The 16,331-nt window shown below is 32.7% G+C and overlaps 1 protein-coding gene and 1 long non-coding RNA gene across 2 annotated transcripts; one reads left to right on the top strand and one right to left on the bottom strand.

Annotated features, from left to right (window-relative positions):
• Positions 1 to 2,420: 2,420 nt before the first annotated feature.
• LOC127148530 (uncharacterized) lies at positions 2,421 to 10,842 on the bottom strand. Its single transcript, XR_007819562.1, has 3 exons — positions 10,492 to 10,842; positions 6,178 to 6,276; positions 2,421 to 4,591 (listed from the first exon to the last, which is right to left on the bottom strand). It is a non-coding gene; the product is annotated as an uncharacterized LOC127148530 (long non-coding RNA).
• Positions 10,843 to 13,772: 2,930 nt separating this feature from the next.
• LOC127148621 (uncharacterized) lies at positions 13,773 to 14,675 on the top strand. Its single transcript, XM_051082738.1, has 3 exons — positions 13,773 to 14,026; positions 14,270 to 14,356; positions 14,444 to 14,675. Exons 1-3 carry the CDS (start codon positions 13,775 to 13,777, stop codon positions 14,663 to 14,665), a joined length of 561 nt encoding a protein of 186 aa, XP_050938695.1. The 5' UTR covers positions 13,773 to 13,774; the 3' UTR covers positions 14,666 to 14,675.
• Positions 14,676 to 16,331: the final 1,656 nt, after the last annotated feature.

Genomic DNA, 16,331 nt, shown 5'->3' with positions numbered 1-16,331 from the left:
GTTAATAAAGAGATGAAGTTCAGTTATTCCGCTGTTTTATTGTTATCTCTTTGAGTTTGTCGCCTAGGAGTTAAAGTTAAGTTGTACTATGTAAAAGTACTAGGCGACGAAATAAAGTTCAAAAGTTGTAAATTATTTTCTGTTGTGTTTATCCTTGTGCTTATCGCCTTATCGCCTACAAGTTGTTGAATTAATTAATAAGAGCAGGCGACAAAGCTAAGTTAAAGAGTTGTTTTCCGCTGCAGAGAGTTGTGAAGGTCTTTAAGGCTCAATAGAAGAGCTTTGCAAAAAGAGACAAGAGAAGAAGTTTTTTGGCTTATTAGGCATTCAGGACGTTATTTCGCAGAGAGATACGTAATGGATGTCTAAGCGGCACACCCTCATTTGGTTGCGTTGAGTGACATTCGGGGCATGAAGTGACATGGACATTGCTCAAAGTTACCCAAGAAATGACATTTTATGCTTTAGTGTCGATGATGGCCTTCTTCCTCAACTCTTTTTTGTTTGGCAACCTCACTTTTAATACTAGACACAATTTGGGAGATTTTTTCAAGTAGAATAAAGGAAATGACACGAGTAGATTTGAAGCTCTCCTTCTCCAAAGTTCCCTATCTGTAGAAGTTCTTGCATGGTCTGATGATGACACCTAGCCCTCCATCTCAAGCTTGCATGGCATGGCCTTCACACCTCCTCCTAGCTATCGTAAACCCCTTCTTGCATGTCTTATGTAAGACCCGTATTGTGAATAGAATAAATTTTTAGGGAGACATTTTGAAGAATAGATGTCTTGATGATTCACGTTGAAACTAGATCATGCGATGAAGGAAGTTGTGTTCAAGAGGAAGTAGGCATTTTTATGTTATAACGCAAGATGTAGATAGGTGAGGAGAGTTAGGAAATTTAAGGAAATTTCCTAATTGAGATTAGACAGTTGGTGACGTGTTAAAAATTAAGCTAACCATGGTTTGAAAAACTAATAAGCTTACGCATGTAACACTTTAAGTAGGAGCTGGTGAATTAAGGGAGCTTAAGGAGTGATTATTCCAATTTAGGATTAGTATAAATAGATGGGTAAGGTCTGAAGAGGAGGTTGCTCTGAGATTTTACTAAGAGAAATTACTAAGTGTGGACTTTCTTAGGAAGTCATCAGCCGAGAAGAAGAAAACTTAGTGTTTTGTGAGTGATTTTCTTTAAAGAATGAATAGAGCTTTCTAAAAGCATTTGTCAAGTGAAAATCAATACGTATCAAAGTATGTACAGGCAAGGTTGTTACAATCAAACACAAATATGTTTAGAAATGAAATTTATTGCTAAGGGTAGGTTGCATTTACCTAACTTTGCCTCGACAAAAAGAATTTGAATTTTACTCTTACTTTTGACCGTAGTTTGGTGGGAAGTACAGGTGTTGAACCCAAGAGAATGGTGGCTAAGTAAGTTTCTTGAAATTAAGCTCCAAAGAAATGGTGTTAGCTAGTAGCAAAAGAGAAGAATTGAAGAGTGCGGAAAAATCAAGTATAACCAAGACTTAGAAGTGATTTAGGATGTAAATTCAATTCACAAACAAAAGTAAAAGTTGAACTCTTATGAGAATAATGAGAGAAGAGGCAAAAGGCACTAATCAATTCTCATCATTGAATTAAGAGTATTATGAAATGATTTTTGCTCAATTAAAAGGGGTTATTGATCAAAATTCTTGCAAGATCAACTTGTTTTTTCTTGTAAGAATTTTGGTCAAGATTTCAAGAAAAGAGACAATCACCTTAAGGATTTAGCATATATTCTTGCAATAACAACTAAAGCCTATTCTTGCTCTTTAAAGAAGATCAAAGTATCTTTCACATTTTTTTTTTGGAAATAATTTGCCATCAATGAATTAATTGGATTTAATTGTGCACAATAGAATTGATGCAATCAAATTCAAAAATTGCCAAGAACAAGGTAGATTCATCTAGCATTAATCAATTTCAAGATTTGACATGTTGCAATCAATAATTAGATTGAGTTTTTTTGTAGACAGACAATCAAATTAATCTTGCATTAGTTTTTCATACCTAAAGTATCTTGCATACAAAATGGTGAATCAAGAACAATATCAAGAATTAAATTGAAAAGAATACTTGTAATTGAAAAAAGGAATTATTTTTTATTCAAGAAAATTAGGGATTCAACAAAAACTACAAGAAATTCAAGGATTTAATCATATCTAATTAATAAGAAAAAAAAACTAGAGAAGAACTCTCCAAGAATTGAAAAGCCCTTAGCCCACTTACCTCTTGGTAATTAGCCCTCCATCAAGAATTAATTCCGGAAATTAATTGAGAGAACAAAAAAAGGCAGAATGGAGGAGTAATTTCAAGATTTCAAAGAGTTTTGGGGGAATTTGAAGTTTATTTGAGAGAAAATGGTGAATTGATGATGAATTTAGGATGAATTTGGGGCGGGGGAAATGCATATATATATAGAAAATATTTGGAAATAACCGCTCATGAGGCTCGAAATCGTGACTTCAAAGCCAACAGTGCGATCCAATTGATGAAAAAAATCAATTATTTTTCGAATTTTTGCTAAATATTTACAAAAATGCCACTGAAATATTCTTTAAAAATTATTTACAACTGCTAAGGATTGAACTCGGGTGGTGGGAGAGGTGCACAAAACCAGAAAGTGACTCATGGCGCAAGGAGAGAGGTGGATAGAGGTAGATAAAGAATGTGGCCTACGCAGGATTTGAATAATTCGAGTTTATTTTGCATCTGGTGAGATTCGAACTCATGACGTCTAAGCCACGCGAAAGGGACGATCAAAATGATGTCGTTTTGACTTTGAGTGATCCTGGAAAATAATGCAGTGCTTGGGATTTGAATGCATGACCTGGGTGTGGCTTGCACGTGCAGATGCCTGACGCGTGTCACAACTTTTTGAATATTTACCGATTTACCCCTAAACTTCAAATTGGTCGTTCTCCTTCATTCAAACTTTGTTTTAGGTGATTTTTGATGCGTTGGGTTCATAATAGAGTCTTCTTTCATATTCTACACAAAAATATCAAAATAATTAATATATGTATATTATGGATTGAGAATAGTGTACAAATAAATGGGTCAATAATTGCCCCAACAAAATACCCCCACTTAAGCTTTGTTCGTCCCGAGCAAAATAAATCTAATATCAAACATTCAAGCAGCAGGCAGGGGAAGCAAACATAAACTTAAGATAAAAACAAGCGTTCATGCAAGTGTATAGATGATGCATTTCTAACGAGTTAACCTAGCGATGTTACTCAATGGCTTAACCGTCTATCCAAACCTATGCTTAAACTTAGTTCAAATTATCAAAGAGATTACAAGTTATCGGTTAAGGTTTGGGTTTAACTAAGTTTGTCCGGAACAAGCACGGTTTAGAAAGACGCTCAAGTTTTGCTACTCGGATGCTAGACATGCTTTGAAAAACATGAAAGACCCCTTAGACTCGTTTTCCCCCTACTTATGGATCGGGAAGGACTCCTCCTCTTTTCAAAGCCCTTGTCAAACTAGATGCTATGTTTATAACGCTAAGAGAAGGTTGTCTAGTTTTACTTAGGTCAAAAGTGAAGTTTTCCCCCAAAAGTTCTAATAGTTAGGAAACTCAACACAATTACTTGACCTAACCAAATTTTCACTTTTTTTACGAGGTTTTTCTAATGCATATTGCATTTTTTTTTCTATACTTTTTTAACTCTTGATAGCCTCACTTTTTGTTTGAATTTTTTTCCTTTTTTTTTTTTTTGCAAGCCTCTCTTTTCTTTCTTTGGTAAGTAATGTGGTAACTAGGCCTTACTAGAACCAGTGGGCTACCTTTTTATGGTTCTAAATTTAGTTTCTAAATTTAACTGCTCCTTCTAAAGTGACAAAGAGTTTCATCAATGTCTAATCTTTTCTAAAAGGATTTAGTTCGTTGTGGCTAGACAAGAGGCTTCCAACTCATGTTGACAAGACAAAACTGTTAAAGCCTTCTCAACTTCTAAAGAGTAGCTTCTATCCTTTTTAAACTCTATCTAGGCTAGATTTGGACTAAAGGTATCATAGGCATATTATAATAATGCGATTGAGAAGACAAGGCTAGAAATGTATCCATGCTCTTATTGTATTATACATGCAATCATTCAATCACAATACACATACAATTTTTCGTTCAAGCATTCATATTTCAATATGGTATGGCTAAAAAGAGGCTTAAAACAAAAAAAAGTAAAATAAAATAAAATAAAGATAATAGCTTATTCTCAACATATTCTGAATATAACAATTCACAAATATATCCAAAATATAACAATTCACAAACTCGAGCTCAGCTCAAGGGTTAGGCACATATGCAACTTTGAAGAAAAAAAAGGACTCCATATTCATACACATGCAAGCTAAGTACCAAGAAATATGCTACCCACACCCACTTAAAAATTGTTTTGTCCTTAAAGCTTTTGAAAAGCAAAGTAAAGTGAAAGAGAAAGAAAAGGGGAATAGTGTACTCCCATGGATGTTTCTTGATATTTGCTTGGTGGAAAACTTGCATGGAGAAAATATTGAATTCCTTATTGGTATGCAATTGTTCATTCCTATAAAAAGAAAGGAAATTTTCTTAGTTTTATTAAAATGCAAAAACTAGAAATTAGAAAGCAAATGAAAAAGATAGACATAAATTAAAGAAAGCGATAAAATTTGATGCCTAACTGCCTTAAGGAAGCACAAGTTTTTAAGGTTGGTTGCTCGACCGTTTATTCTCGTGATCTTAAGTGTAGGTGGGATGGAGAAGTGTGATCTTGCACACTTGGGATGATGTGAATTCTCCTTCAATGAAGACTTTGAGTCTATGCTAAATTACTTTAAGAATTTTTCCTATTTTCTCACTTATAATCTCAAATGCACCAAAGTCAAAGACATTAGAAACAAAAAATGCGCCAATCCACTTAAATTTTAGTTTGCCCAGCATAAAAGATAGAGACGAGTTATAAAGAAGCACTTTATCCCCTACTTTGAACTCTTTTTTAAGAATCTTTCTATCATTGTAAAGTTTGGTTTTCTCTTTGTGGATTTTAAAGTTCTCATAAGAGTCAAGTTTATGTTCTTTTAACTCATAAAGTTCTAACAATCTATTCTTGTCGGCTTTCTTCAAGAGATAAGTTGCACATTTTAATAGCCTAAAAAGTTTTGTGTTCTAATTCTATAGGAAGATGACAGGCTTTACCAAACACTAATTTGGAAGGTATTGTGCATATGGGTGTTTTATAACCTATCCTTTAAGCCCAAAGTGCATCTTTCAATCTAATGCTCTAATCTTTTCTATAAGGATTAACAGTTTTTTGAAGAATAGACTTTACCTCTCGATTGAAAAATTTTACTTGGCCATTTGTTTGAGGATGATACGAAGTTGAAACTCGAAATTGCACTCCGTATTTTTTCTTCAATGCCTAAATGGTCCAGTTGCAAAAGTGAGTTCCTTGGTCACTTATTATGGCTTTGGAAGTACCGAACCTAGAGAAAATGTTTTCAACTAAGAAAGAGGAAACAATGGAGGAAAAGTTAGTTTTAGTTGGGGTTGCCTCCACCTATTTGGACACATAATTGACTACTAGGAGAATATAAAGGTTTCCAAAAGAGGAAGAAAATGGTCCCACGAAATCAATTCCCCAAATATCGAAGACTTCACAAGGGAGAATTGGTTTCAATGACATTTCATTCCTTTTGAAAATAGAGCCAAACTTTTGACATTTTTCACATGATTTGCAATATGTATAAGAGTCAGCAAATAATGTTTTCCAGTAGAATCCAAAATCTAAAATCTTCCTAGCAGTACGTTTGGGACCAAAATGTCCTCCACATGCTCTTTCATGGCCAAATGATAAAATAAATTCATGCTCATTTTCAGCAACACATCTTCTAACAACTTGATCTATTCCTATTTTGCAAAGACAAGAAGACTTCCAAACATAATGCATTGACTCATTTTTCAATTTTCATTTTTGATTATAAGAGAAATGAGAAGGAAGTTTATTGGTTACAAGGTAATTAACAATGTCGGTGTACCATGGAGTGTGTAAACCTAACTTGAAGAGGTATTCATCAAATAAATGCTCCCTTATCGAATTTTCATCTTGTTTTTTAACAATTCTACTTAGGTGATTGACAATGAGATTGTACATACCTTTCCTATCTTTAATTGTCAAATCGAACTCTTGAAGTAGGAGTACCCATCTGATTATCCTTGCCTTACTCTCATTTTTGTTTGCAAGATATTTTATAGCTGCATGATCAGTAAAGACAATTATTTTTTATCCAATTAAGTAGCAACAAAATTTGTCAAGAGCAAAGATTATAGACAAAATCTCTTTTTCAGTTGTGGAGTAATTAGCTTGAGCAGAGTTTAGAGTTAGAGATGCAAAATATATAACATGCAATTTTTTATTTACTTTTTGTCCTAGCACTGCACCTAATGCATAATGACCTGCACCACACATGATCTCAAATGGCAGGTTCCAATTAGGAGTTTGCAAGATAGGAGAATAAGTCAACTTATCTTTCAAAGTATCAAAAGCATGCATGCATTTATCATCAATTACAAAAGGGACATCTTTTTGAAGTAAATTTGTCAAAGGCAAAGCTATCTTAAAAAAGTCTTTAATGAACCTTCTATAAAATCCGACACTACCCAAAAATAATCTAACATCCTTTAAAAAAGTAGGATAGGACAAGTTTAGAATGACATCTATTTTAACTTTGTCAACTTCTATTCCCTTAGATGATACTAAGTGACCTAGTACTATACTGTAAGAAGCCATGAAATGACACTGTTCAAAGTTAAGCAGTAAGTTAGTATCAATACATCTCTTTAAAATCAACTCTAAGCTATTCAAGTAAGAATCAAAATCATTACCATAAACTGTGAAATCATCCATGAACATTTCTATGCATTTTCCTATGAAATCAGTGAATATGCTTAACATGTATTGTTGAAATGTTGCAGGAGCACTATATAGTCCAGAAAGCATTTTTCTAAAAGCAAAACTTCCAAATTCATATGTAAAAGTTGTCTTATGTTGTCCTTCAGATGCTATGGGTATTTGATAAAATCTAGAAAATCCATCTAGAAAGCAAAAGTAAGATTTCCCTCCTAATTATTCAATCATTAGATCTATGAAAGGTAATGGGAAGTGATCTTTTAGAGTTACCTTGTTTAGCTTTCTATAATTGATACACATGGGCCAATTATTTGAAACACGAGTAGGAACGAAATAATTCTAGAAATTAATTGAGAAAAAAATAAAGGCAGAATGGAGGAGTAATTTCTAGATTTTGAGAGAGTTTTGGAAGAATTTTGTGTTTATTTGAGAGAAAATGGTGAATTTATGATGAACTTGGGAAAAAAATGAATGTATTTAGAAAATATTTGGAAATAGCCACTCATGAGGCTCGAAACTGTGACTTTAAAGCTAGCCGTGCACTCCAATTGATGAAATAATTAGTTATTTTTTGGATTTTTGCTAAATATTTATGAAAATACCACTGAAATATTCTTAAAAAATTATTTGCAGGTGCTAAGGATCGAATTCGGGTGGTGGGAAAAAGGCACATGCAGGAGAGAGGTGAAAGAGGTGGATGAAGAACGCACGCGTACAAAGGATTTGAATAATTTGAGTTTATTTTGCGTCTGGTGTGATTCGAACCTATGTCGTCTAAGGCGTGAAGGGAAGGATCAAAATGATGTCACTTTGACTTTGAGTAATCTTGGAAAATAATGCAACGCTTGGGATTTGAACGCGTGACCTAGGTGTGGCTCGCACGTGTAGATGGCTAAAGCGTGTCACGAATTTTTGAATATTTATCAATTAGCCCTTAAACTTTAAATTGACCGTTCTCCTTCGTTCAGACTTCGTTTTAGGTGATTTTCATTGTATTGGATTTGTAACGTGGTCTTCTTTCATATTCTACACAAAAATATCAAAATAATGAATATATGTATAATATGGATTGAAAATAATGTATAAATAAATGAGTTAATAATTTCCCTAACAGTATTCTTTTTAAAGTCTTATGTTGTCATAGTAATATTGTTATACATGTTAAGTTTAGGAGAAAGCAAGCATGAATCTAATGGAAGTACCTAAGTTATGTTTTGAAGCTAAATTTTCTATGTATTAATTTTATGTATGTATGCGAATAATTCATTAGTTTTATTCCTATCATAAGCTAGCTATTATGTGCACGAAGTGAGTCAAGGCAACCATGGGGTAAAAGGACCACTTGGCGGTAAGAAGTTGGCCAATATGTTGAAAGGAGCGTATTGAGTTAGCAACTTGAGCAACACAAAATGAACCGAGAAATTTTCCGAGGAATGCTGGTGATTACAGTAGTCTATGTGTGGGACTGGTTCATGTTCTTAGTGAAATGAATAAGAGAAAGTTAATGTGTGTTTTATGTTTTAAATGAGGCATTGAGAGCCTATTAACAAAAATGAATTTATTGATTGAATTTTACTCCCTAAAGGATTTCTAAAACCTTACTCACTAAGTATTTAACTTACGATTTAAGTTTTCCTTTCCTAGGTTACAAGGTGTTGAAACCAAGTTAGAAAAGGATAAGGCAAGCAGCTACGCATTGAGGTGTTAGACATTCTAAGTTTAAATTTGAAGAAGCTAAGCTAGGTGTTGGAAGCTTGAAGATTTTGTTTTTAATTATTATTTGTAAAGAAAATATGTAAATGTATTGTTCGTATATTGAGTTAATAAAGGAAGTCGTTTTATTATCTTAAGTGTTAAGATAAAAAAGGTAAAGATATAAGTTTAAGTTGAGCGTTCTGGCTTTTCGTTTAGAAGCATTAGGGTTGTTCAAGTCGTGTTCGTGTACCACAACGTGAGGAAAAGTTTGTGTTGTGGGACGGGGCATGACAATCTTCCTTGTCGCCAACCCCTTCCTTTGACAATCTTCTTTTCCTTTTTTCTTAATTTAAAGCTTCCATGACATTCAAAACATAAGACTCTTATAATAACGCACCTTTTATGATACAAAATAAATTACCTAAATATCATTCTTAACTGACTCTTGAAATAAAATTTTCTTTTAACCGAAGTCACCACACTAGTCTTAAGAGGGTTTCTAGGGTTCTTTGATCTGACTATAATTACTAAAAACCTTAGCAATAATTATTTTTCAATTTTTCCTTGAATAATAATCCTTAGCTACTAAGTTCAACTAAAATCAATCCTTAAGTTCTTTAAAAATGCTTAGAAATTTTGGAGATCAATGATTACTCAAAATTCTCTAAAGACTTGAAATTCAAGGTTTACAATTCTAATAGGGTCAACAGGTATCGTTTAGTAGGAGAATAGTATTTATTGGTTTCACGCCACCTCTTTGGTTGAGATTAGGTGGTTCTAAAGGAGGTGTGACATATACCATCAGCCAAACACATAATGTATAGAGAGCATTACATGCATAATGAAGCCTTTGAAACCGAGACCAAACTCGTCCAAAAATTCAACCCTTGAACACGAGATCCACTTGTCGAAATTCAACCCAGTCGGCCAAAGACCCACATGACACTAAACCTATCATTGATCGCTGCTGAACAGAACTCCAACATAAAGTACTTAACATCCAATGAAATTCACAGGACAATCATATGCAATTAATGGCAACTATACAAATAATTGGGTGTCAACGAGTGGAATTTCTTAATAAGACAAAAACAACATTTAAAAATATGTTGCTAATATTGGCTTAGAACTCTATAGTCTACCAAAAAGAATATCTTAAGATTACATTGATATATAAGTATATAATACAAAAAGATGATAATCAAGTACAATCGAATATCAATAAGATAACAATCACATGACAATTAAATAGTAATCAGATGAAAATCACCAATAAAAAAAGATTTCATACATTAAAAGCATATAGATAAACAAGTTCGATAACAAATGATGAAACTAGACACTTTTTGAGACAGTCATAACCAATAAGTGAAAGAAAAAAAATAAAAAATCTTCACTTTCACCCATAAACTTAATACCTTGTATTGTTTGTCACATGGTTGATAGTTTACGATTGTCATTCCATTGCATTTTTCCATCTACTTTAATATATTGATACATTTAGTTGGTAGTACAATCGTTCAACACTAATGGACAACATCGTAAACTCCAAAACCTTAAAAGAGAACTTTACACATCCAAATGCACAAACAATTTTAAAATGTATTTTTGGAGCAAGAAGAGGTGGAGACTAAGTAAGAAACCAAACAACAAAAACTTAAATATATGAAACACATTACACATCCGAAATGCACAAACAGAAACCACCATTGCACAAAAAGAAAAGAAAATGGTTAAATAGAAAAATCTAACCCCGTTGTATTTTGAAAATCCCCCCAATAATTTCTCCAATTAGAAAAATGTGAAAGACATTTTCTCAAACACCTTTCATGCATGATCAAACTTATTGTTACTCAAAAAAGAACCTTTCTTCTTCGTGAACTCATTCCAGCCGCCACCCTCTCTTTAACCGATTGTCATCGTCTGCTTTAGGTCTCGTCTGCCTGTTGTCGTGTCTACTAGTCGTCGTTGGGGCTCTCATTGCAATCGTAGTTTGAATCTCAATGGCTATTCGACTCTCTCTTTTGTCCATTCCTTGTGCTGCCGTTCACTCAAGTTTTTCTTTGTCGTTCAAGTTATGCCATGTAGAGGGGGTTTCACTAGATTATAGCAATTAAAAGAGTAACCCTAAATTTCTCTTTAAAAATGCAGAAATTAACTCTCTCTAGATGTGGTGTTCTAAGTTTTTCACTTTTTTAAGTTTCTCACGATTTGAGTTCTAAAGGAAAAAGATTGAAAAAATTTTAAGTTTGTCATTAATAGTAATTTACTCTTTAATGTCCTCAAACTTAAAAATTCTTTCAACATTCTTAAATGATTTTGCTATAAATCATTTAAAAAAAACTGTGGTTATGCTTGCAAATATACAAATAAATTTTGCTATTCAATGTAGTTTTCCCGTAAATAAAGTCAGTATACCCATTTTTATCCATCAATTATTGTATCAAAATTAATATTTTTCAACCATTTTAAGGAATATTCTCCTCTAACTTTTTATCGAAACAACTTCGAAATCTATAAAAATCTTAGATTTATGCTCACCCCATGCCATTAAGGGGCGAGTGGGTATATATCATTTGACCCAAAATATATTAAGGATATAGCAAAAATTATAAAAAATTGCAAATATGGCAATTTTTAATGAAAAATATGAAATTACCCCTACATATATTTTCTTCCACTTTCTTTGCGTTTCAAGCAGATTCTTTGCGAGTGGGAAAGTGCAGACGATTTCAAGCACATTGTGGAGTTTGCGTTTCCTCCTCTTTCTATTTTCTTCCACTTTCTTCCTACTCCCATTTGGTTTTCTGGTGCCGGTACCGCGCTACCCTACTACTTTCTTCTATTTTGTTTTCCTTCCGCCACGCTGCAGGTACTATTTTCTTCCATTTTGTTTTCATTCTGCCGCACTATGTTATGCACTATGTTTTTCAGTTTGTGTCTATCAATGATGTGCTTCTATCACTGATTTAGAGTTTAACTTATTTATGTTGAAATGTTTAACATGCAGATCTGTTTTAGGTTTGTGTGTTAGTGTATAGGGTTAGGGTCTATCGGTGATATATTTTTATCACTGATAGTCTTGAGGGATATTTAGTTTGTTTGCATTGGGATGTTAGTAGATAATTTAGTTTAATGTATATTTTTATGTGATGTTGTTTATGTTATATCAGTGATCTGTTTCTATAGACTTGAAGGATGTTTTACTTGTTTGTGTTGGATTGTTATTAGATATTTTAGTTTAATGTGCACTTCTTATATGTTGTTGCCTAGGGTCTATCGTTGATATGTTTCAATCCCTGATAGTCTTCGAAGATGTTTAGCCTGTTTGACTTGGGAAATTAGTAAAAGCTCTAGTCTAATTTAGATTTTGTGTGTTACGTTGCTTAGGGTCTGTCAGTGATATGTTTCTATCACTGATTAACGAATTTAGAGGATGTTTAACTGGTTTATGTTGGAATGTATAACATGCTGATCTGTTTTAGGGTTGTGTGTTAGTGTATAGGGTTAGGGTCTATCAGTGATAATTTAGTTTAATGTATATTTTTAGTTTAGTGTATAGGTTTGTGTGTTAGTGTATATTTTAGTTTAGTGTATAGGTTTGTGTCTTAGTGTATATTTTTATGTGATGTTGTTTATGTTCTATCAGTGATATGTTTCTATCAGCTTGAAGGATGTTTTACTTTGTTTGTGTTGGATTGTTATTATATGTTTGTATCACTGATATGTTTGGGGGATGTTTAGTTCATTGGGTTGATGTGTTTGTTGTAATTTTAATAGATGGATAAAAAAAAAGATATTATGGAAAGCGAACCAAATGAAAAATGTGCAAAAAGAGTCTCAACACATGAAGCTTCATCAAGCAAAAAGAAGATAAAAAAAGAGAAGGTATTCCATTATATATATATTGTTTTGTTTCTAAGTTAGTATGTTGCATATTTGTAACAATTATGTTGCTCTAAATAGGGAAAACAATTAATTATTCCCAAAGAAATGTGGAAGTCAACCTTGAGAATCACTGTGTACTGTAATCTATAAACTTCTGACCATATTATCGAAAGTTTATCACCTAGTTGTCTAGACTTGTTTAAAGAATGACCATTTGAGCACTTGTTAAATTTAAAAATGACAAAAATACCTTTACAACTATTAGCACACTTGATTAGAAGACAATGTGTCTCAACCGACAAGAATGTTCTTCTTTTCAACATCGAAGGTAACATTGTGGAGTTTGGACTGCGAGATTTTTGTTTGATTACAGGATTAAATTGTGGTGAATATCCTATAGAAGATGTTTTAGATGCAACGGAAGAAAATGAGTCTATGGTTAAACAATTGTTTTTTAGAAATAACACTTCCATTAGTAGACAAGAATTGAAGATTGCTTTTAACTATCACTGTAAATCCTGCACCGATGAAAAAGAGCTAGTAAAATTAGCCAACCTTTACTTCTTGTACAATGTTTTAATTCCTAAATAAAATCATAATATGTTGGATTTAAAACATGTAAAAATGTTGGATGATAAAGAGAAGTTTAGGAATTATCCTTGGGGAAGGTTGTGTTTTAGTCTTACAAACCAATTCATTCAAAATGCGGTGAAATCTAAAAGAAAGTTTAAGAACTTAGAAACAGAATCTAAAGCGTATGCCTTTCTACAAGGCTTTCCTATGGTTCTAGCTTACTGGGCATACGAAATACTTCCTCAACTTGCTAGTGAGTATGTGACAAGAATAGGGAAAGGGTGTCCAAGAATATTAAATTGGGAATCCAGTGAACAACTCGATTGGCAAGATCTTGAAGACAACATCTTTCTGGAAAAAAAATGTATGTTTCATTTGTTTTCGTTTCTAGTATTTTCTAAATTTGTTGTTACTAAGTGATAGATCCATATCAGTGATAGATCCTTATCAGTGATAGATACTTATCAGTGATAGATCCATATCAGTGATAGATCCTTATCAGTTATAGATCCATATCAGTGATAGTTTCTTTTTTGTTTAACACTGATTATATATTTTGTTTTTTAGCTATCTGTGGTCCCTATTGTTGCATCAGAAGAAGAAATGAAATTTGAGTACTACAGATATTTTTTGGAATTAGAAAATGATAGATTGGATGAAGAAGCCTGTGCTGTGAAGGAAAGCAATATGGCAGAAAGAATATCTTCTTTACATGAAGATATTAAAGATTTAAAAAAACAGCACAAAGAAGATTTAGACTGCTTGAAGAAGGGACAAGAGGAGATTGTTCGTTTGTTACTTTCACTGACAGAAGTGGTAAATCAAAGACTTTCGCACAAATGTGAAAGTGAAAAACAATCTCAAGAGCCCTTGGAAAAGAATCCTCCTCCACTAATAAGTTTAGAAATGATTGATGCTGATGTTGATAAAGAGAAAGAGGTAAAATTATTAAAGCTTCTAGTTCTTTTACTTTTATTTTTTCCAAGACTATTATGTTTGTGTGTGAAAAGTCTATCAATGGTAGAATTGTATCAATGATAGACTATTCTTTCTATGATTTAAGTCTATTAGTGATAGACTATTCTGAAATCTCAATTATGATTCAAAAGTCTATCAATGATAGGATATTGACAATTTCTATAATTCTTTTCATTGCAATACTAATATTAATATCTGCAAAAGATTGAAGATAATGAGGAAACCGAGGAAGATGATAATCATCGTGAAAATAAGTCAAAAATGGTGCATGACACATCAAACAAAGTGAAGGTATTATAATAATCACATTTTGTTGTTTTATGATAGACTTAATGTATATATGTAGATAAACTCTAATTCAATATTATATATTTTCAGGTTGTTCAAGAAAAGGCAAAAGTGAAAATTATGGAAATAGCGACGAATATTGAAAAAACTAGGCCGAAGAGACAACCTAAACCATCAAAGAAAGTGTTGGAGAATGTGAAAGAACAAAAGAATGTAAGAGGCAAGAAGAATGATTCTCCAAAACCAACAAGACATTCTCCTAGAATAAAGGATCTAGCACCTAGTTTTGATTTGCAAATCTCTCAATTATAAGTAGATGGATATTGTAGTGCAGTAGTTTTGTTGATATTTGTGATAGACTTCACATTGCAAATCTCTTAATGTTTAGTAGATAGATATTGTAGTGCAATAGTTGTTTTGTGGATGTTTATGACAGAGTTCACATTGGACCTTCATATACTGTTAGTTGATTTTACCATATTAATGAAGAAAAAGTTTTTTGTCTGTCTTTGTTTGCATTGAGATTAGTATTTATTGAACCATTCCTTTCATCAATTATCCCTTCTAGTTCCTTCAGTTGTACATTGGTTTCTATCATTGATGATGACTACACAATAAAGTCTATCATTGATAGAAACTATCTATGATAGACTTTATAGTGGATTACTTCATATTACTACTTTACAATATAGTCTTGAGAAAAAGGTAGATTATAATTGAAAGGTTTGAACTATTCCTTTCATCAATTATCCCTTTTAGTTCCTTCAATTGTATATTGGTTTCTATCGCTGGTAGAAACTATTGGTGATAACTACACAATAAAATCTATTATTGATAGAAACTATCTGTGATAGACTTTACAATAAAGTCACTTTTACTTTTATAGTCTTGAGAAAAAGGTAGATTATTATTGAACGGTTTGAGTCAAACAAATAGAAAGTATTTACTACACACACAAAATAAATGCTCTATCTGCTAAAGCTAAAAGTTTATTATAGAAAACATAATATCACGTCACTGTAAAAATGGTGGAAATTTACAATTTCTACGATTGTGACCAGCACGATGACAACGACTGCATCTTGAGTGACTTTTCTTTTCGCCAATTGATAGTATTCTTTGTTTTCGCGGTCGTCCTGCTCGACGCTTGAAAGTTGGAGGTAGTATGTTATTCTTAATCCCAATAGATTTCTAATTAGCATGGTTCCCAACCGGACGAACTTGATCAAGTATAAGTTGAAATCAAAGTACTTGACAAAAAATACTTGGAAACAAAAGAGTAAGCATTCATATTACACCCACGAAGAACAGCAAGAGCGTGGGCACATGGAATTTTATCAAGATCCCAAACGCGACAGGTACATGATTTGCAATCTAACCGTACAATAAATTGTTTTCTTCCATCAATCACTTGAAATTCAACATCATTAATAGCATTAACCTGGAGAAAAAAAAAACTTAGTCAACATATATGGTTTATCACCGATAGAATCTATCGCTGATATAAACAATCACGGATAAGAATCTATCAGTGATAGAGTTTATCATTGATAGGTCTTGTTACATTACCCTTTAATTAAATAAATAAACATTGAAACACAAAAACTTACTGTGAAGCTTCTTGAGTTTTGATGTTGAATTCGTAATTCTCCTTCAGCCCAACTAGTTAAAACAGTTCTCATACAACATGCAACTTTTCTTCGTTCATAAAACCAATTTTGAAGTATTTTTCTGATAGAATCGAGTAATGCTGCAACAGGAAAATCTCTAGATTCTTTTAGAACTGCATTTAAGCTTTCTGAAATGTTTGTAGTCATCATTTGATATCTTTTCCTTGTACAGTATGCTCGAGCCCACTTTTCAAAACTAACCTTACTAAGATAGTCTCGTATACTAGGATACATAGACTCCATCCATCTCATATTAGTCTCAAAATCAACAACTGTATATGCTTTTCCACATCTAAAGAAGAGCTTAT

Source organism: Cucumis melo, chromosome 3, assembly GCF_025177605.1.
Source record: "Cucumis melo cultivar AY chromosome 3, USDA_Cmelo_AY_1.0, whole genome shotgun sequence".
Taxonomy (NCBI): Eukaryota; Viridiplantae; Streptophyta; class Magnoliopsida; order Cucurbitales; family Cucurbitaceae; genus Cucumis; species Cucumis melo.
The sequence above is the reverse complement of the archived record's forward strand: the minus strand, read 5'-3'. Positions and strand labels throughout refer to the sequence as shown.

Bases quoted from the DNA above. Each gene is read 5' to 3' on its own strand.
- LOC127148621 (XM_051082738.1), top strand. From the start codon at position 13,775: ATGGCAGAAAGAATATCTTCTTTACATGAAGATATTAAAGATTTAAAA. The intron at 14,027-14,269 runs GTAAAATTATTA...TATCTGCAAAAG, and splicing joins ATGTTGATAAAGAGAAAGAG to ATTGAAGATAATGAGGAAAC. The intron at 14,357-14,443 runs GTATTATAATAA...ATATATTTTCAG, and splicing joins ACACATCAAACAAAGTGAAG to GTTGTTCAAGAAAAGGCAAA.